Here is a 22,355-nt window from a genome sequence, read left to right on the forward strand (position 1 = left end):
CAACAACATAGTGATAACAAGGTTAGTAAACTGGGAATTTGTGCTGCTCAGAACAAAGACGGGAATGTGAATCCTTTTATTTCCCTCTTATTCTCTCCAGAAAAAATAAACAATTTATGAGAGATTGTGTAAACATGCATTTTTTTTTAAAGTCACTTGTTGGGAAGACATTAATGCTACAAAATCATAATTCTTATGTTGAATCATTTTGCCTAATTTTGGTATAAAGCAAAGCCAGAGAAAGCAGACAGATAGAGAAGAGGAGGATATTATTCTTAGTGTCTACTACCATACATTACTCTCTCCATACTCTATTTTGAACTATTGAGATAAATAATGTTCATCTTTTGTTTGTTTTGTTTTGTTTTTTGCGGTAAGTGGGCCTCTCACTGTTGTGGCCTCTCTCATTGCGGAGCACAGGCTCCGGATGCGCAGAATCTTTTTAAAAATGGTAGTAATACCTTACTTTTGAACACTGATCATGAGACCTGTTTGCAGAATATGCTCACCTCAGCAGAAATGGTCCAGAAATTGTCACATTTGAGAGGAGATCAGATATTATCCAGATACAATTGGAAGAAAAAAAAAAAAATATATATATATAACTCAACTAAAACCAACCCCTCCCCCTCAAAAAAAAAGAGAGAGAGCAAGAGAGAGAGAGACCTGATATTAGCTAGTCCAGCAATGCCTCAGCGCAGACCTAAAAGAAGGAAGAAGATTGCAGTGGTCACTACCCTCAACATGGCTAAAAGATTTGTGATAAATAACTCAGACAAAGGGACTGTACAACTATTACATTCAAGAAAAGGTTCAAGATCAGACAATCCTATTGTAGTTGCCCTAGCTATTTTTACTGCCACTTCTGAGTCCTGGACCCAGAAAGTCTCTGGTAAGACTGATAATAGTGCTGGTCAGGAAGAGGTAAGAAACTCAATTTAAAATAGCTTCAAATGGAAATAAAGTAATGGAACAAGCCACTTACTATTTAACAGTCCATAGGTTGGGAAATATTTTTCCATAAAGCTCTCCATTTGCGGCAGCTCACTTACTACGGGCAGATGTCAACGTTTTTCCTGAAATGATTTCTAAGCCAAGTGATTTGGCCCCTGCTCTTTTCCCATCATTGAGTGTAATTATAATTTCAGAGGGAAGAATAAAGTGTTGATGTGCTCAGACGAGGAATGCCCCAACCTAAGTATACTCTATTTCTCTTCCCTTTCTTCAAGGCATTCAAGCAAAGGGAGTATAGCATTATGGTGTGGTGATCACGCAAACGTGCCTTTCAACTCTGTACTGCAGGTCACTGGCGCCATCTTTAACACCACTGCTGTGAAGTTCACACCTATGCTATAACTCCCATCTGCTCCTCCCAGCCACTAAGTGTAGCAGGAATTCTAAAGCAGGGGCATTCTTATGGCTTAGACTCAAGGACTCTTCATCAGCCTTGCTGAAACTTCCTTAGAACTGCACTGCAGTTCAAGACTCTTCCTACCCATACTCCCTTCCTTCTCCTTCACAGGGGTCAGACCTACGTCATGGTCTGACAACTCTCCCAGCCTTCCAGCTCCCTTCTTACTTTCATTCGCAGTTATTTTCTATACCGAATCTCTTGCATACCTAATCCCTTCTTGCCATCTGCTTCTTGGAACATACGAACAAATACCTATTGTGCCAGGAGCAGTCAGGAAAAACCAGGTAATAAGATGAGATTCTGGAACTGGCTCACTGACCTGCTGGTGAGCACAAAAGGAGAACATTCTGGGTGCTATATGGGGGATGGATAATCCCTGGCCTACAATGGTGGTCCAATTGCTGAAGATTTTACTGGAGGTGATCTGGGAAAATGTCCTTGTAGAGGGGAATGCCCTCACAAATGCAATAATTCAGGCATTTGGAAAATATAGGTGTAAAAGCAACTACAAAGTTAGTGGAGTTGGCTGGTTACTTGTAAGTCATGTTAATGTCCATCAATAAGATAATGAGAAATGGAAGGCCATTAACAAGCATTGGAAGATGAAGTATGAGATGTGAGAGCCAAACAGCCCCTAGTCATTTACAGAGGCCCACATCTCCTGATGTTAGATGAATGGACACAGCAAACGGAAGCTCTAATAGATAAAGTCGCAGAGCTACAGAGACTTAAAATTTTAGCCGAGGCAGCTCTATTATGCTAAAGTCAGCAACCTGATTGGGAACATCTTGGACCCTGAAACATCAGGTGGGGGTATGGGAGTGGGTGCCCCTGAGAGTGTCGGCTCTGTAGAGCCCTGTGAATTCTCAGACTTTACAGAGCTGGTCCGTGGTTCCCCAGTAAGAACTAACACTACCTATATGCTGGAGGATGCCGCACAGGCCTCTCCCCCGAAAGGTAACAGTGACAGGTACTCCCCTCAAAAGTTCCTCCAAACTCCTCTCCCAGCTACTAGGCCAATAACTGAGAATTACATTCCAGCATAACCCAGCTGAGGAAGTGATGGGCCTGGCAAGAGAGGACAGAGAATATCCACCAGAGGATCCGGAGACATTAGCCAGTATGTTCTGGCAGGAGCTAGGGAAATAATTCTTGTGTTAGGTTTTAAAAGCAACTGACCAAAAGAACTGGAATACAACATTAGATAAGAAAGAATTTATTGTCTTGGAGGGATATTTTCTCTTTGCACGGGATTCAATATCCTAGCAAGCATCCCAGGAGATGGGACAAATTCACTGCTAGGATGATTCTTAGAGGCCCAGGGCAAGTGACAGGTAACACTGAGCAAAGTATAAATGCCCAAGCTGCCCTGGCAGAGGGTAGAGGAGGGAATAAAGAAGCTGAGGAAAGTGAATCTGCAGGGATGGACAAGTTATGTGAGGCCAGACACCTACCAGAGACTGTTCCTCAGGAGGGCCCAGCAGGAACATGCTGGAGAAGGGAGCACCGGTATTACTGAGACAAGGCTGATGGTAGATGAGGCAGTCACAGAGTTGGGCTTGTTAATGTCATTCTGGGGATTATAGTCCCTGAAGTAAATGAGTCATATGGTGGCTCTTAACCAGCAGAAACCAGGAGGCTGCAATTACCAGGAGGGTTGGAGGGCAGCCAAGGGGGCTTGATTCACAGGAGGATATGGAGATGGTTAGTAGTGCATGACAGCTAGGGGCAAAGTAGATGGGCAGCCAACAAGGATGCTGCTTCTTTTTTTTTTAATGTGGAAGTAAACAATTACTTGTATTTAAAATTTTTCCAGTTTTATTGAGATAATTGACATATAACATTGTACAAGTTTGAGGGGTACAACATAATGATTTAATACATGTATCTATTATGAAAAAGGATGCTTCTTAACAGCTACAATCAAAGTCAAGGATAGAGGAGCAGGAGGCTAAGGGCAGTCATTCTAGTAAAAAGTCACCATCTCTTGCTTAGCTCCCAGACCTCAGCTGATTTTCAGATCCAGAACCCACTAGGAGATGAGATGGCGGCTTCCTGTGAAGAAGGACCCTGTAACCACCAAAACAAGTTTTTTTTTTTTTTTGCGGTACGCGGGCCTCTCACTGTTGTGGCCTCTCCCGTTGCGGAGCACAGGCTCCGGACGCGCAGGCTCAGCGGCCATGGCTCACGGGCCCAGCCGCTCCGCGGCATGTGGGATCTTCCCAGACCGGGGCACGAACCCGTGTCCCCTGCATCAGCAGGCGGAATCTCAACCACTGCGCCACCAGGGAAGCCCCCATAACAAGTATTTCTTATAATTATTCCCCCGTCTTTCTCCAAAGGGATATATAGGCATTTAACCATGTGACTGTACACTGGAAAAGAGAAATGAGACATTTTAAAGACTATTGGACACAGGATCTGAATTGACTTTGATACCCAAATTACCATCATGACCCCCTTTTTTTTAGGTTGGGGGCTTAAAGCAGCCCCATAATAGCTGAGTCCTGGCTAAAGTCTAGCTCCGGTAGGCCCACTGTTTTTATGAAGACACCCAGGGATCATTTTCTCAGTCTCTGAATGTATAATTGGAATTGATATACTTGACAGATGAAGTAACCACCACATTGGATCCTTGGCCTGTGGGATAAGAGCTATCACAGTGGGGACGCCAATTCTAAACCTCTAAAACTACTTCCTGTGACTTCTCTGGTGGTCCGGTGGTTAAGACTCTGCACGTCCACTGCAAGGGGAGCAGGTTCGATCCCTGGTCAGAGAAATAAGACCCTGCATGCTACGCAGTGTGGCCAATAAATAAATAAATAATTTCATTAAAAATAAATAAATAAAACTGCTTCCTATCTCACCCTGGTGCGCACAGCACAGACACTAAATTCCCTAGTTATGAAACTCAACTTGAGGTAACATACATCAAGCATCATCAAGAATGGGTTGGGAGACTTCCTTCGTGGCACAGTGGTTAAGAATCCACCTGCCAATTCAGGGGACACGGGTTCAAGCCCTGGTCTAAGAACATCCCGCATGCTGCAAAGCAACTAAGCCCGCGTGCCACAACTACTGAAGCCCCCTCGCCTAGAGCCCATGCTCCACAACAAGAAAAGCCACTGCAATGAGAAGCCCGTGCACTGCAACGAAGAGTAGCCCCCACTCTCTGCAACTAGAGAAAGCCCACGTGCAGCAACAAAGACCCAATACAACCAAAAAAAAAAATAACTAAATAAAATTAAAAATAAATAAATTAAGAAAAAAGAATGGGTTAAGGATTTCCCTGATCTGCCCTCCAATGCAGGGGACACGGGTTAGATCCTCAGTTGCGAAACTAAGATCCCACATGTCACGGGGCAACTAAGCCTGCGCACTCTGGAGCCCTCATGCTGCCGCAAGGAAGAGCTCACGGGCTGCGACTAAGACCTGATGGAGACAAAAAAACAAACAAACAAAACACACAGAATGGGTTGAATCTGAAAAAGAATGTGTGTGTGTGTGTGTATAAAACTGAATCATTTTGCTGTACACCTGAAACTAATACAACATTGTAAATCAACTATACTTCAATTAAAAAAAGACAGGATAGGTTGGCTGGGAGGTAATATGATCAGTGAGAGATTTCAATAACGGGTTAGAGATGCTTTAGACAAGAAATAAGGCAATGGCAGTAGAATTATAGGAGAGGGAAAATCAAGCAAGATGTGTACATGTTTGACTCCACAGGACTTTGACCTATTGGAGTTTAAGGAGAAGGGGTGTTTTAAGTAGTTGTTATGTTTCTGCCTTTAGATGACTGGGTGGATGATAACACATCTCAAGAAGAAATACCAAAGGAGGTGAAAGTTGGTAAGGATGTCACTGAGTTTACTTCTTACTAAGTTTGAAGTGCATAGCCTGATATGCCAAAACTTGGGTCAGTAAGGCAGGCAAAAAGATTGGGCTAGAAATACATATATGGGAGTCATCAGCATGTAGGTGGAGGTTGAAATTGGAAAAATGGATGAAGCTGCTCTAGAAAAGCATGAAGCATGATCAAGAATAGAGAAATGCAACCTCATGGGACATCAGTGTTTTAGGAGTTAGGTGGGGAAAAGGAGACAGAAAAACTATTAGACCAGAAAGGAAAGGAACTAGACAGAATAAAAAGTTATGTTCAAAAAGTTGAACTGGGCTTCCCTGGTGGCGCAGTGGTTGAGAGTCTGCCTGCCGATGCAGGGGACATGGGTTCGTGCCCCGGTCTAGGAAGATCCCACATGCCACGGAGCGGATGGGCCCGTGAGCCATGGACGCTGAGCTTGCGCGTCCGGAGCCTGTGCTCCGCAACGGGAGAGGCCACAGCAGTGAGAGGCCCGTGTACCGCAAAACAACAACAACAAAAAAATTGTCCTTCCCACCTCATCTCCCCTGACTGCCATGCTCTGTCCTAACCACATCTTCTGAGTCATACAGAACAGAGGATAGACCTTACTTGTCTGGATTCTGAATTTAAGATTCTCCTAATTGTGACTGTTGCTTCATGATAGAGAAGAGATATTTTTTTCAGAAAAAAAAAAAAAAAAGCAAAAATGCTCATTTATTCTCGATCAGAAGACAAAGATCTGTAACTACCGCTGTAAAGTAGAAATGAATTTTCAGTAGTGCTTGGAAGTGGGAATTTCTTGAAATGAAGGATGTGGCAAAGTTGGGAACATCTTTCAGAGTGCATCTTTTATCTTCCTCCTCAGAAAACTGAAGAACTCAGTAGCTGTCCCTTCCACATGAGAGTGATACCGAACCATAGTTCCCAAACTGTTTCTCAGCACCTGAGGGTTCTGCGGGGATGTCTTATGTTTTTTTATTTTTCAACCAGAGTTGCTCCATTTTTATCTGTTACATATTGGTGCTCCATGAACATTTACTATTACAGAGCATGTTCCTTTGATTTAAAAAAAAAAAAAGAAAAACTTTTGAAAAATATTTATCTAAACAAAAAAATACAGTGTATTTAAATATTTAACTTACAATATGTAAATAAAATATATTTGAAATAGGTAATGCATTTTTATTTCAGAACTATTCTTTATTATTGGAATAATATTAGAATCCAAGTATACATAAACAATTTTTTTTCTTTTTAAAATCTCTACCCTACAGTCTAGGTTATTTTTTATAGCTTAACATCCATTTAGTGGCTGCTTTTCAGCTTTGAGGTATATACTGAGCCCTAAACTGAAATTGGTGTAATAAAATTTGAGTCCTTTGTTGTGCCTAATTAAGAGCCTTCTCTAAACCAGACACTGAGCTGAGCATGGGGAGAATAAAGGTGAGTCTGAGAACTTCACAATGTCACAGTCTGACAGGAGAGAGTCAGGTCAGTCCGTTATCAGCAGTTACAGCATATCCATTAGAGCAGCAGCACAGAGAGGACCATCTACTCAAAAGGGAGTTGGTGGCATGGTGTGGGGGGCAGGGAATAGAGGCTGATGCAGGATGAATAACCAGCATTGATTGAGCCTCTGTTCTGAGCCTGATACAGTGCAATGCTCTAGGTTAGACCATTGCTCTCTGGAGCCTGCTGTCTAACTGGGGAGATGAAGTTAAACAATCAAAATTTCAAATATATACAGATTTAAAGGAATTCTATGAAGAAAAGGAATAAGAGAATAACAGGAGTAAATTCTTTTAGGGTCACTACAAAAAACTGGCATTTACACTTAAAGAACAGGATAGAATGCTAATTATAGTTATAATGGCAACAGTATTACAATATACAGATGTATCAAATTAACATGTACACCTTAAATTTACACAATGTTATATGTCAGATATACTTGAATTAAAAATAAGTTAAAAAAAATAAGTTTAAAGAATGCGGAGTCAAATGAGTGAAGAGAAAGGGAAAGAGTTTTTGTTTTTTTTTTGTGCGGTACGCGGGCCTCTCACTGTTGTGGCCTCTCCCGCTGCGGAGCACCGGCTCCAGAAGCGCAGGCTCAGCGGGCCATGGCTCGCAGGCCCAGACGCTCTGCGGCATGTGGGATCTTCCTGGACCGGGGCATGAACCCGTGTCCCCTGCATTGGCAGGCAGACTCTCATCCACTGCGCCACCAGGGAAGCCTGATCAAGCCCATTTACAATAAATGCAGAGGATAGAAGACTAGCTTAAAGTGGAAGTACAAATGAAATTAGCAAAACCTAGGTATAAAACTACAGGAAATTCACACAATTCTTTAAGCAATAATAGGAACAAAACCAAAATTTGTGAGGAAAATAAAAGATGGAGGGAGAATTTACAGATTAAAGAAAATTTAAGGTGGGAATTCCCGGGCGGTCCAGTGATTAGGACTCCGTGCTCTCCCTGACTAGGGCCCGGGGGTGGATCCCTGGTCTGCTCAGGGAACTAATATCCTACGTGCAGCGTGGCCAAAAAGAAAAGAGAAAAGAAAATTTAAGGCATATATCCTTTTTTAAAAATAATTTTTATTGGAGTATAGTTGATTTAAAATGTTGTGTTAGTTTCTGTTCTACAGCAAAGTGAATCAGTTATACATATATATATCCACTCTTTTTTGTTTTGTTTTTTTGGCCACACTGCGCAGCTTTCGGGATCTTAGTTCCACTACCAGGAATTGAACTCGTGTCCCCTGCAGTGGAAGTGCAGAGTCCTAACCACGGGACTGCCAGGGAATTCCCATATCCACTGTTTTTTAGATTCTTTTCCCATATAGGTCATTACAGAGTTTTGAGAAACATGCCCTGTGCTATATGGTAGGTCCTTATCTATTTTATATTAAGGCACATATCTAATCACGGTGTGTAGCCCTTATCTGGATCCTGATTCCAACAGATTGTTAAAACAAGAAAATGAGAGTATGAGATAATTGCATATTTAAATACTGCTGGATGTTTAAACAGACTGAATAGTGCAATAAAATTAAAAAATTATTTTAAATTATTTTTAGATATGAAAAAGATATTGTAACTATAGTTGGAAAAAGTCTTTTTTTCCCCTGAATTTATGAATGAAAGCTATGAAGTCTGGTATTTCTTTTAAAATAACCCAAGAGAGGGGGAATAGGTGGTGGTTTAGATGAAAACAGATTGGCTGGGAGTCAATAGTTGTTCAAAGCTGGATCCATGAGGGCTGGTGATATTACTGTCTTCTTTTATTATTTTTTTCTTTTCTTTCAGCTTTATTGAGGTATCATTGACAAATAAAATTCTAAGATGTTTAAAGTGTACATTGTGATGATTTGATATAGGTATACACTGTGAACTGTCTGCTTTTATATGTTTGAACTTTCCCATAATATAATATTTTAAAAAAACAGAGGGGAAAACCCAAGAAAATAAATAATTATATTGTAATAAATGCTAAGAAAAGAGATATGGTAATGAATGGTCTTCTCACTTGAAGTCCCATCCTAACCTAAGGCACTGGAATCAATCTGTTCTGGTTACCAGGTCACCTCCCTTCTAAATCATCCAGAAAAAGCCTGTAGGTAGGGGCCACACCCAAGTGGGGAGATGGAGTTTTTCTTGGCTGAATCTCTATGGGCCAATTCAGTTTCCATCTTGGAAGGGAGGAGTCAGGATTCCAAGCATTATCTGCCTAATCCAAAACCATTTGGTCACACCCTGATCTAGCCAATGTTTACAGACTTTTAGGTGCATAAGAACAGCCCTGAGGGCTGGTTGAAGCACAGATTTCTGGGTCCTGCCCTTAAGGATCTGATTCTGAAGGTCTGGGGTGGAGTCTCATAGTTTAATTTTCCAACCAGCTCTTCAGCAAACTGAGGCAGAGCCCTTGCACTTTGAATATAATATAATATTTAGGTTAAACTGATCTCGGCTCCCTGGGTCCTGAGACTGAGGGACCAGACTATTTACCTAGGGGAAGAGAAAGCCCATTGTGAGACCAACGAATGTCAGAGTTGCCATACTGTTTGTGAATATATTTTCCTTTAGAAACTCTGGCTCCTTTAGAGTGACCTATAAAAACATCTGTGACTTTTCCAGCCTCCTGTCTCATCACATCCTGCCCGCAACATTATCCTCCAGCAATTCCCAAGTTTTTGCAGTTCCTTCTCCTGCATTCATTAGTACATCACTTGCCTTAGTGTTATGGCTTCTGCTGTTCTTATTCTGAATAGCCAAACCTTTCCCTTCTACTCAGATCGCCATTATTGCAGGCTTAAAACCTGTGTTTAGATCTAGATCCAGAAGAGATCCTGTTATCCAGTCCCTACGATCTAAATCTAATCTCCCAGTGAGCGACACACCCATGGGCATAAATCAGTTATAAAATACCTTTGAACTTCTATTCCCTCCACAAAGCATCATTCAATCCATCACCAATATTGTTTACAAAGATTGTTTATTTGTTTGTAACTTGTCAACAAGTGTTTGTCATTTTCAAGTTTCACCTAAGTCTCACCTTAAAGGAATAAAACCCAAAAATTTTTTTAAAAATCAGGAGAGATATTAATTACCCAATAACTTAACTCTTGCCTAATAGACAAGCCTGGGTATAAAACTGATGAAATTATCACAGTCAGATAACAAGGGAGGGGGAAAAGAGGAGGAAGGAAGACAGCTCTTGAGGAAGACAGGAAGTAGGAGACATTTGCTTATAAAAGGAGAAATTGGACTAGAAACCTCAGGTTAAGAGGATTAAATTGCAGATATCCTTAACATTGCTGGCTCTGCCTTTCTCTGAGAGTTCCTTGGAATGGCACACCCAAATTGTGAGAAGGTAAGTTTGGTTTGAATTTCATTTATTTTCCCACAGATTCACTTTTTAAAGCCTTTCTAGAGCTCACTTATATTTCCGTCTTTCTGGATGTAAGAAATCTCTATCTGAGAATCTCCCCCCTTTGCAAGCGAATTATTACTTTTCTTTCATGTGACTGCGGTATACAACTTGGGCGAAAGTAAAAAAGGAGAAACTAAATATTTCTGTTCCTAGTTCAAAGTAAGATATTTATTTTGTAGAAAGACATGTTGTAGCTGGGCAAGATAAAACGGTAAAGAAATAGAGAGCTGCCGTAAAAAGAAAGTGAAAAGGGTAACGTGGATAAGGTCAGAAAGTGAAGTGACTAGTAGGTTTCTTTCCCCCAGGAGTAAGAAGCAAACCTGCTCCCAATGGCCTTGGTACCAAAGGGTTTCCTGACTAGGCTTGGGTAGCCCTGGACTAGAGGAAAATATAAATTGAGTAGGTTTCATAGGTATTTGCAGGGGCCACTATACTGGGCTAGAGAACTGAATTGGCCAATATGAAGTATATGATTACGGGCAAGTCATATAGCTGCTTACCTCTTGAGTGGAGCGATATTCTCCCAATAATGTCCTTCTTGTTTTTAAGCTGACCAGTGAAATGTTTCCTGGAGTGCTTTGAAAAAGTGGTGTACAAAGGCAAAATCCCTTTTGCTAGCTGAAGTGCAGAGCAAGGGGAAGTCTTTGAAGAGATTTAAACCGGGCGGGTGGGCAGGGGTGGGGGGGGACGGGGAACGGCCTGGCCGCATCGGATACACTTAGATGTTCAGAGAAGAGAATATTACAATTGAGCTGGAATGGAGTTTATTCACCCTTGGATTGGAGAGGAAAAGCTAGAAACTTAAGCATACGTGACTCTATGTTATCGGTCATGTAATTTCTGAGCCTCAGTTGCCTAATTTCTAAAATATGAAAACTAATAAATTACTACAAGTATGTTATAGGATTAAATGAGAAATACAAAAAGCTCCTGGCACAGTGCATGTGGACGGTACAAAACCAGTAAATATCAGTTCCTTCCTACCTATCCACTTTATCTTTCATTCATGAAATTGTTAAAAGAACACTGAGTGTCCACTCTGTGCTGGGCACTGTGTAAGCCCTGCGATAGCAATGGAGGGTAAGACAGATACATTTGCTCCCCACCGGTTTGGGGGCTGAAACAAGGTTGGTATGGCTGAAGCTCAGAAAGCTCAGGGCTCTAAAGCTGGAAAGGCAGGCAGGGGGCCCGGCTGTTAAGAACTTACAGGCTATACCAGGGAGTTTTGTCTTTTAACTTAAGTATTTTGAACAAGCAGGAGAGCAGTCTGCAGAAAGGAGCCAGAATGGATTGGAATCACAGGAGATTACTGATCCTGCCAGTGATGATAACGTGAATCACACAACAGAAGATGAAAAGGCAGAAACACCTTCTACACAGATTTAGGAGATAAAATGAAAGTATTTGGTGTTTTAACTGATGGAGAGGAAGGCCATGAAGGAAATGGTTTCCCCAAACCCAAGATCTATGCTTTAATTTCCTCTTAAAATCCACATGTAAATCTGCTTTTGCCCATTTCCTCATTGTTTTTCCCATCTAATAAAGGGTCTATGAATCAATACCAAATTCAGGGAATCTCAGTCTCTCCATCCAGCTATTGGCTTCCCTTATTCATTAGTTGTGCCATGAAAGTAAACATTTTAGTTGTACAGCATTAAATGAGAATCAGTGATTGAGCCTTGCTTTTCCAGAATTTCTTTGAAGAGCTCTTAGGTGAAGAAAATATGGTTCTTACATTGATTCCAGTTAATGAGGAAATTGTTGAAGACCATCTAACGGAACCAAGTGTTTCTTCAACTTCAGAAGTCAAAGTGGAGTCACTGAGTCCAGATGATCAAGGTATGAGAGCAACAGAGTGAGCTCAGTTTGCTGCTCCTCCAACTCTGGAAGATTCTTCTTCCCCTGTCCTTTAACTATGCAACACCCAGTTTAAATCTCACCTAATTATCTGTGGTAGGAGATTTCTCAAACTCTCATACTGCTCATTTGCTAAGCACCATTACTGTCTTGCTTTTAAAAAGATACAAAAACTAGACATGTGGGCTTCCCTGGTGGCGCAGTGGTTGAGAGTCCGCCTGCCGATGCAGGGGACACAGGTTCGTGCCCCGGTCCGGGAAGATCCCACATGCCGCGGAGCGGCTGGGCCCGTGAGCCATGGCCACTGAGCCTGCGCGTTCGGAGCCTGTGCTGCACAATGGGAGAGGCCACAACAGTGAGAGGCCTGCATACCGCAAAACAAACAAACAAAAAAACCCAAAAAAACTAGGCATGTGGAGTGCTTTGGACAGAGCGTGACCTCATGGGGCAGCTAGATGTGAGCTCAAATTCCCAACCCATGAAGCTCAATCTTCTTTCCATTTTTACATACTTCTTATGAAAACCAAATCATTCCGAGCTTTTTCCTTTTTCTTTTATTTCGAGCTTTTTTGAGATATAACTGACACATAAAACATGGTGTAATTTTAAGGTGTACAGGGTGATGATTGATGTACATATATATTGCAAAATGATTATCAAAATAAGGTTAATTAACACATCCATCACCTCACATAGTTAACTTTTCCCCCACTGTGGTGAGAACATTTTAAGATTTACTGTCTTCTCAATTTTTAAGCATACATTATACTATTAACTGTAGTCACCATGCTATACATTAGATCCCTAGAACTTACTCATAACTGAAAATTTGTACCCTTTGATCAACATCTTCCCATTTCCCCTACTCCCAATTCCTGGCAACCACCAATCTACTCTCCGTTCCTGAGTTCAGCCTTTTTAGATTCCACATATAAGATCAGATGGTATTTGGGAGACTAAATCATTTTGAAAAGCAACTAGTCTTTTGCTTGGTGAGCAATTACTGATCAAATATCTAGCGGCTCTTAATATCATGACCCTTTGTATCAGGGCTTCATATGAAGGCATTGAATAAGTATTTTCAGAATGATTTTATTTTGGGGGCAAATAACGAGGGCTTCCAGATAAAGTAGACAGTGATAAGTTAAGCAAAGTGATGTGAGACAAGGTACATTTTCTCTGTAGAGAAAAATGAGGCAGGTTGACAGAATGGAGGACCATTGTTGGATGGGGTGGTTTTAATTATTTCTGTAAGGACAGATATTTTGTGGTCCAACATCTACACATTTTGGAGGAGCAATCCAATATAATGTTCTATCCAGGTGGTTGTTTATGGCTGCAAAAAGCAGGCTGCTATAGGTAGTGTAAAAAAAGTGGAATTTAGAATTTCAAAATGTGTATTTGAGTCCCAGGTCTGCCATTTTAATGGTGGTGTGATCTTGGGTAAGTCATTTAACTCCTGAATCTATTACCTTATTTGTAAGATGAGGAAAAATAGTTGATATGTATATGTACAAATTGGGTTATGAGAAATAAGTGAGAACTTTGTAAAATTTTAAAGAATTTACAAATATTACATTATTACTACTTTGGTTCTCTTCTTTTCTCAGTTCATCCTCCTCAAACAGATGAACAGTTCAAAGCTTGTCCAAAATCTAGTTGTTGTAAACCTATTTATCCCTTGCCAACCATATTGCCTCCAATTAACAACGTGAGTCGGGATACTTTGCGGAAATGGTGCCAACAACTTAATTTGAGTACCGATGGTCAGGTGAGTGCACTGGTAGGAATCTCTGGTGCTTGCAACAAGTATGGGAGCTCTGCCAGCTTTTAATTTTTTTAATCAATTTTTAAAAAAATTATTTATTTATTTATTTATTTATGGCTCTGTTGGGTCTTCGTTTCTCTGCGTGGGCTTTCTCTAGTTGCAGTGAGCGGGGGCCACTCTTCATTGGCCCGCGGTGCGCGGATATCTCACTGTCGTGGCCTCTCTTCTTGCAGAGCACAAGCTCCAGACGCGCAGGCTCAGTAGTTGTGGCTCACAGGCCTAGTTGCTCCGCGGCATGTGGGATCTTCCCAGACCAGTGCTCGAACCCGTGTCCCCTGCATTGTCAGGCGGACTCTCAACCACTGCACCACCAGGGAAGCCCTAAATTAATTTTTAATTAATTAATTAATTTTAAATTTATTTATTTATTTATTTATTTTTGGGTCTTCGTTGTGGTGCATGGACTTCTCATTACGGTGGCTTCTCTTGTTGTGGAGCATGGGCTCTAGGTGTGCAGACTTCAGTAGTTGTGGCATGTGGGCTTCAGTAGTTGTGGGCCTGGGGCTCTAGAGCATAGGCTCAGTAGTTGTGGTGCAGGGGCTTAGTTGCTCCATGGCATGTGGGACCTTCCCGGAGCAGGGATCGAACCCATGTCCCCTGTATTGGCAGGCAGATTCTTAACAACTGTGCCACCAGGGAAGTCTGCAGGTTTTAATTTTTATTTTCCCTCTTAATTTCCTTAGAAAATAGAAGTTTATCTGAGACTCCAGAAACATGCTTATCCTGAAAAAGATCAGGTGAGTGAGGAGTGTCATGATGTAAGTTCTGATTGTGAATTTTTCCTCCTCTCCACCATCTCTATATGGTGGCAAGGTTTCTCAACCAAGACAATTGACATTTCGGGCCAATTAATTTCTTTTTGTCCTGGGGCTTGTCCTGTGCATTGTAGGATGTTTAGTAGCCTAAACATCCATGGATTCTACCCACAATGTGTCAGTGATCTCCCTTCCCCTATACACAGTTTTGACAATCAAAATTTCTCTCAGTTAAGAACCACTGCTCTGAGGGAACTAACATTCCTAAACCCTTCCCACACTGACATACACAGGTCAATGTACGAAGAATGATAAAATCAACCCAAATGTCCTTGGGGCAGTGACGCTTCACTGCATACTCATCGTGAATTCCATTTGCAGTATATTCCTGAATCATCACGGGAGGCCAGATTGCAGTCATGTCCAGGGAAACACAAGACGGTGACCAAGACAGCAAGTGTTCAGAAAAGGAAGATGAGTGAGAATGAGGAAAGGACTAACATGGTTGAAGTGATAACTTCAGCTCAGGCAGCCATGTTGGCAGCATGGTCAAGAATTGCTGCAAGAGCTGTTCAACCTAAGGCTGTAAATTCACGTCCCCTGCCTACCTCTGTTGAGTCCTTTCTGCCGCAAGCTTCCGGTAAGATCAACCTTAAAAAATGGTTACCATGCCAGAGAAAAAAGGCACACTTTTTTTTTTTTTTTTCCGGTACGCGGGCCTCTCACTGCTGTGGCCTCTCCCGTTGCGGAGCACAGGCTCAGGACGCGCAGGCTCAGCGGCTGTGGCTCACGGGCCCAGCCGCTCCGCGGCACGTGGGATCCTCCCGGACCGGGGCACGAACCCGTGTCCCCCGCATCGGCAGGCGGACTCCCAACCACTGCGCCACCAGGGAAGCCCAAGGCACACTTTTATTAGTCCAATACTGATGGTAGTTAAAGGGAAAGCGTTAGTTAAAATATCTGCAGATGGGACGTTAGGTTCATAGAGGGCTTATCTTGTGATTGATAAATAGCCAAGTCTTGCCTGAATGGCTCTCTGAGCCAGGTGGCTGAGTGGGGACACTTTCTCATCGCTAAGCACAGATCCAAGGTGGGAAGAAAGCATAATCTGGTAATGTGGTCAGCCACAGCCTGAGGTCTTCCCCTTTCTATTGGATTGGAAGAATTAATTAAAATGACCATGGTTCAAACCCTCGTCTTACCACTTCCTAGGTATGTGACATTGGCAAGTTACTCAGCATAAACCCTGGTATCCTGATTTATAAAATGAAGATTTCAACTATTCTACTTGATAGAATGATTGTGAGGCTTATGAAATACAACTCGGTATCCTAAAAGTAGGCAATGATAATTAAAATATTTGGGGCCCCTGTCCTCTTGAGAAATCTCGAGAATAACTTAGCCCCATCTTTCTCCAATTCTTGCTCCACTCTGATATTTCTGTTTACATTTCCATCAGACCGTACCTCAGGCCAGCACAAAGTCATTCTCTTTTTTGGCTTGAATTCTTTTCCTCTCTCCATCCCATTTCCAGAGATGTTCTGGATCCTCTTTTTTTATTATTAATTAATTAATTTATTTTTGGCTGCATTGGGTCTTCGTTGCTGCGGGCAGGCACTCTCTAGTTGCTGCGATCCGGGGCTACTCTTTGTGGCAGTGCGCAGGCTTCTCCTTGCGGTGGCTTCATCCTGCTGCAGAGCACGGGCTCTAGGTGCACGGGCTTCAGTAGTTGTGGCATGCAGGCTCAGAAGTTGTGGCTCGTGGGCTCTAGAGCGCAGGCTCAGCCGTTGTGGTGCATGAGCTTAGTTGCTCCGTTACAACTCCCGTGGGATCTTCCTGGGCCAGGGCTCGAACCCGTGTCCCCTGCATTGGCAGGTGGATCCTTAACCACTGCGCCACCAGGGAAGCCCTACTCATCCTTTTAGTTCCTCTTCATTCAGCAGTTATCAAGCACCTACTGGGATCCAGGAGTGTGCCTAACCACACTCTTTAAATTACTTTTTTAAAATTTATTTTTTTAAATTTATTTTATTGAAGTATAGTTGATTTACAATGTTGTGTTAATTCCTACTGTACAGCAAAGTGACTCAGTTATACATATATGTATACATTCTTTTTCATACTCTATAGTTCCATGTGCTATACAGTAAGGCCTTGTTTTTTATCCATTCTGTGTATAATAGTTTGCATCTGCTAATCCCAAACTCCCAATCCATCCCTCTCACACCTCCTCCCCCTTGGCAACCACAAGTCTGTGTTCTCTATGTCTGTGTGTCTGTTTCTGTTTTGTAGATAAGTTCATTTGTGTCATATTTTAGATTCCACATATAAGTGATATCATATGGTATTTATCTTTCTCTTTATGACTTACTTAGTATGATAATCTCTAGGTACATCCATGTTGCTGCAAGTGGCGTTGTTTCATTCTTTTTTATGGCTAATACTCCATTGTGTATATGTGCCACATCTTTTTTATCCATCAATGGACATTTAGGTTGCTTCCATGTCTTGACTATTGTAAACAGCTCTGCAATGAACACTGGGGTGCATGTATTCTTTCGAACCATGTTTTTCTCCAGATATATGCCCAGGAGTGGGATTGCTGGATCACATGGTAGCTCTGTTTTTATTTTTTTTAAGGAACTCTGTACTGTTCTCCATAGTGGCTATATCAATTTACATTCCCACTAACAGTGTAGGAAGGTTCCCCCTTTTCTCCACATCCTCTCCAGCACTTGTTATTTGTAGACTTTTTAATGATGGCAATTCTGTATGGTGTGAGGTGGTACCTCAGTGTAGTTTTGATTTGCATTTCTCTAATAATTAGTGGTATTGAGCATCTTTTCATGTGCCCGTTGGTCACCTGTACGTCTTCTTTGGAGAAATGTCTATTTAGGTATTCTGCCCATTATTTGACTGGGTTGTTTGTTTTTTTTGTTATGAACTGTTTGTATATTTTGGAAATTACACCTTTGGTGGTCTTGTCATTTGCAGATATTTTCTCCCAGTTCATAAGTTTTTTTTTTGTTTGTTTATGGTTTTCTTTGCTGTACAAAAGCTTGTAAGTTTGATTAGGTCCCATTTATTTATTTTTGCTTTTATTTCTTTTGCCTTGGGAGACTGACCTGAGAAAACACTGCTACAATTTATGTCAGAGAATGTTTTGCCTATGTTCTCTTATAGTTATCATGTCTTATATTTAAGTCTTTAAGCCATTTTGAGTTTTTGTATATGGTGTGAGTATGTGTTCTAACTTCATTGATTTACTTGCAGCTGTCCAACTTTTCCAACACCATTTGCTGAAGAGGATGTCTTTTCTCTATTGTATATTCTTGCCTTCTTTGTCAAAGATTAATTGAGCATAGTGTGTGTGTTTATTTCTGGGCTCTCTATTCTGTTCCATTGATCCATATGTCTGTTTTTGTGCCAATACCATGCTGTTTTGTCTTTTTTTTCATGCTGTTTTGATTACTGCAGATTTGTAGTGTTATCTGAAGTCTGGGAGCGTTATGCCTCCTACTTTGTTCTTTTCCCTCAGGATTGCTTTGGCAATTCTGGGTCTTTTATGGTTCAGTATAAACTGTAGAACTATTTTTTTAGTTCTGTGAAAAATCATGGGTTATTTGATAGGGATCACGTTAAATCTGTAGATTGCTTTCTGTAGTATGGCCATTTAAATAATATTAATTCTTCCAATCCAAGAGCGTGGTCATCTCTACTCTTATTTTACAGTTGACTGGGGAGATTTTATAGATATTTAAGCCTACAATATTGCTCCTTTCCCTCAATTTCAGACACTTGATATCTATAGGACTTACTACTCTGTGGTCTCTCAAATATCCCATCTCTCCAATTAGATTGTTCGTTAGACTTTTAAAAAAGATCCTTTTGCCTGTTTTCTATAGTTGAGGTAGTACAATGTAATGGTTAGGCAAATTGGCTGTGAATCAGAATATCTAGATCCTTGTTTTGGTTCTGGGAAAATTATGATACTTTAACACTGTAAGCTTCACTTACTTCACCTGTAAATAAGAAAAGTAAATAGAAGGTAAATATTAATGATGTTCTTAAGAATAAATGTATTAATACATGTAAGTCACTTAGCAAAATCCTGGACACAAAGCAACTTCCAAAAGTTAATTGTTATTGTCCTCTGTGCTATGTAGTTTGTGAAGTTAGATTACAGTGTCTTTTGGTCTACATTTTCCATGCTTCTCATTCAGTTGATTCAAGAGTGACTCACTGAGGGATTGGATTGGGGTACAGTTACCTGATCATAGCAGTTTATGTTTGCTTCTTTTTCCTTGCCTAGGTGTCCGGTGGTGTGTGGTCCATGGCAGACCACTCTTGGCAGACACAGAAGGTTGGGTTCGCCTGCAGTTCCATGCAGGTCAGACCTGGGTGCCTAACACTCCCAGGGGGATGATCTCTCTCTTCATGTTACCTGCCTGCACTTTCCCATCCCCAGACCTAGAAGATAATATGTTATGTCCTGAATGTGCTAAGAGGTAATCCTTAAGTATCTTTCTAAATATGACACACAGAACAATAGATGTCTAGATGGGTTTCTGAAAAATTTAGTAGGAGAAGGCAGAGGGCAAACATGCTGTTTTCTAAATTTGCCATATAGATCAGGCAAAAATAGGAAGCAAAAATAATTTAGCAGGGGCTTCCCTGGTGGCGCAGTGGTTAGGAATCCACCTGCCAATGCAGGGGACACGGGTTCGAGCCCTGGTCCGGGAAGATCCCACATGCCGCGGAGCAACTAAGCCCGTGCGCCACAACTACTGAGCCTGTGCTCTGGAGCCCGTGAGCCACAACTACTGAAGCCCGTGAGCCTATAGCCCGTGCTCTGCAACAAGAGAAGCCACTGCAATGAGAAGCCATGCACCGCGAGCCCCCGCTTGTCACAACTAGAGAAAAGCCCACGCGCGGCAACGGAAACCCAATGCAGCCAAAAATAAAAATAAATAAAATAAATTAAAAAAAAATTTAGCAGTGGATTAGAACTCAGATAAATGTGTCTTCTTCTTAGCAACCTTAACAAGGTAGTTGACAAGTTAAGACCTTAACTGCCTCAATTTTAGAGAGATCTGTTTTAAGAAAGAAAAAATTAGGTTCTCACCGTATGTCAGATACTTAGCTGGGGATACAAAAATTAGGAAGACAAAACCCATGTAGCATGCTGAGATGAAAATGAGTAAGAGATGCTATGAAACTATCTGGAAAGTACCTATATTGCAGTGACTTAGGGAAACTTCAGAAGGGATTACATGTACTGAGGAAGAGTTTACCAGTTAGAAAGTAAAAATTTGGGCATTTTGGTAGTCGAAACAGCCCCTACCAATACATGGAAGAATATAACCTGCTTACATTGCAAATAGGCCAATATGATTGAAGCTTATATTGACAAATAAGTCTGGGAAGGGAAGGAGCAGACTATTGAAGGTTTTATATCTGTATTAAAGGTCTCATATTATCCTGTGGGTCATAGTTTCTCAGTCACTTTTGGGACATAGATTTCTTTGAGAAAATAATGATAACAACAGCTTCTCCACTCAAGAAAACACACATTGTGCATACACATAAGCAGTGCTTTAGGTTTTATATAGACGTGGAACTCATGAGCACAAAATTCAGCTTTTGGTGATGGAATTGGATGGAGGTGATGCAAGATGGGTGTGAAGGGAAATTAGGTTTTTATTTTTTTAAAGTTATATAATTTAAAAATATTTATTTATTTATTTATTTGGCTGCATCAAGTCTTAGCTGTAGCACACAGGCTCTTCATTGTGGCATGCGGGATCTTTCATTGCGGTGTGCGGGCTCTTTGTTGCGGCTCGTGGGCTTCTTTCTAGCTGTGGAGTGTGGGCTTAGTAGTTGTAGCACATGGGCTCCAGAGCGTGTGGACTCAGTAGTTGTGGGCCGCAGGCCCTAGAGCATGTGGGCTTCATTGCCCCATGGCATGTGGGATCTTAGTTCCCAGACCAGGGATCAATCCCGCATCCCCTACATTGGAAGGCAGATTTTTAACCACTGGACCACCAGGGAAGTCCTGAGGTTTTTTTGTTTTTTAAGAAAGTAGATTGAAATTTTGTGACAGAGACTAGATTGGAGTGTCAGAGATTACTATAATAATTCTGGAAAGATGTAATTTATGACCTTGGTAAAGAATTTGAAGCGGAATGGGACAAATGTAAGAGTTGCAGGAGTATAGAGAACAGAATGCCATCTTATTAGAGGAAAGGCAGAAGTTCAGTTCAAGGGCAAAGAATGATACATGGGACATGCTTCACATGGGTCTAGTGTTCAGAGAAGTATGGGTTAGAAAGAAACATCTTTGGGAGTCATTAACATGCAAATTGAACATAAGAATATGTAAGAATTAGAAGGGACTGCAGAAGAACCTTAAAAGAGAAGCAGCTTATCGATGGCAGGTGAGCAATGAAGACTGAAAAAGTGCAGTTAGAGGTTGGGAGATAAATGAGAAAAAAAGCAATGGGTCGAGAGTTTCAGAAGGAAATAGTTGGTAGTGAGATGGCCATGTAAGATTATGGTTAATGCAGTGTTGCTGAGAATGTGAATTTGGTACACCATTGGCAGCCTTTTTGAGAGTATGTTGAGAGGGTCAGGTGATAGTTGGAGCAGAGCATGTGAAAAACTAGGAACAGGTCATATTGATGATCTCTACTACCTGAGCTAGAGGAGATAGCAGTTAGTTGAGGCAGTAATGTCAAAGGATCTTGTTTGTGTCTTCCCTTCCTTCCTTCCCTCCTCTGTTTCTTCTTTTTAATTTTTAATGGGAATACCAAGAGCAGTGTGAACAGAGAGGGGATGTGGGGAGAAGCTGTGAGGAGGAAAGGGAGAGTATAAAGATAAAGGAAGTAGAACCAGTTGTAATTTAGAGAATAGGAGCCCTGATATTAAGTGAACAATGTTGTTCCTTTGCTTATTACATAAAATCTTTTTACCCACCATCCTAGGGTTGTGGGGCAAACTACTCACAAACTCCAGAAGGGTTATTCCTCATTTTACTGGTCATTTTCAAGGGGCTGGTATGTAATGGTCTATCTTATTCTAACCATTTTCCAAAATTTTTTTCTGACTTGCTTTAAAGGAATAAGAAAATTATGAAAAGATTAATTGCAATGGGGAAGAGGAAGAAACCTGGTTTGGACATACCAACATCATTGTTTTTAGATGGGCCATGTCTTAATACAAAATAAATGGTTAGCGGAGGGGAAGGGGTGGGGTGTGGATGAAATGTGTGAAGGGGGGTAATTGTATGGTAATGATGGTAACTAGACTTATATCAGTTTTGTAGTGTACACAAATATTGAATTACTATGTTGTACACCTGTAACATAACGTTATATACCAATTTTACCTCAATATAAAAAAATGTTTGTTAGAATACACCAGTGAAGCCATCTAGTCCTGGACTTTTGTTTGTTGGGAAATCTTTGATTATGATTCAAACTCCTTACTAGTAATCATGAAAAAAAAAGAGATAAATGATGGAGAGCCCACAGTTAAAGTGACTTGCATCCCAATGATTGCTATGCTCTGTCCTCGCCATCCTCAATGTTGCCTGATGCCTTAAGTACAGATGGGAATGTCTGGATTCTGTACTGGGGTTTACCAAAAAATGACTGTTACTGCTGCTTCAAGTACTAGCTATATAGAATGTAATCTGGTTTT

General features: G+C 41.2%; 1 protein-coding gene across 1 annotated transcript; it reads left to right on the plus strand.

Moving 5' to 3' along the window:
• The first annotated feature begins 2,229 nt into the window (after positions 1 to 2,229).
• Positions 2,230 to 21,880, plus strand: DPPA2 (developmental pluripotency associated 2). The gene is made up of 9 exons (XM_024735324.1): positions 2,230 to 2,371; positions 5,213 to 5,269; positions 9,553 to 9,668; positions 11,906 to 12,053; positions 13,682 to 13,842; positions 14,583 to 14,636; positions 15,036 to 15,294; positions 18,967 to 19,162; positions 21,772 to 21,880. The coding sequence occupies exons 1-9, from the start codon at positions 2,230 to 2,232 to the stop codon at positions 21,878 to 21,880; spliced, it is 1,242 nt and encodes a 413-aa protein (XP_024591092.1).
• The last annotated feature ends 475 nt before the right edge of the window (positions 21,881 to 22,355 follow it).

Source organism: Neophocaena asiaeorientalis, unplaced genomic scaffold (genome assembly GCF_003031525.2).
Source record: "Neophocaena asiaeorientalis asiaeorientalis breed wild unplaced genomic scaffold, Neophocaena_asiaeorientalis_V1.1 scaffold136, whole genome shotgun sequence".
Lineage (NCBI taxonomy): Eukaryota > Metazoa > Chordata > Mammalia > Artiodactyla > Phocoenidae > Neophocaena > Neophocaena asiaeorientalis.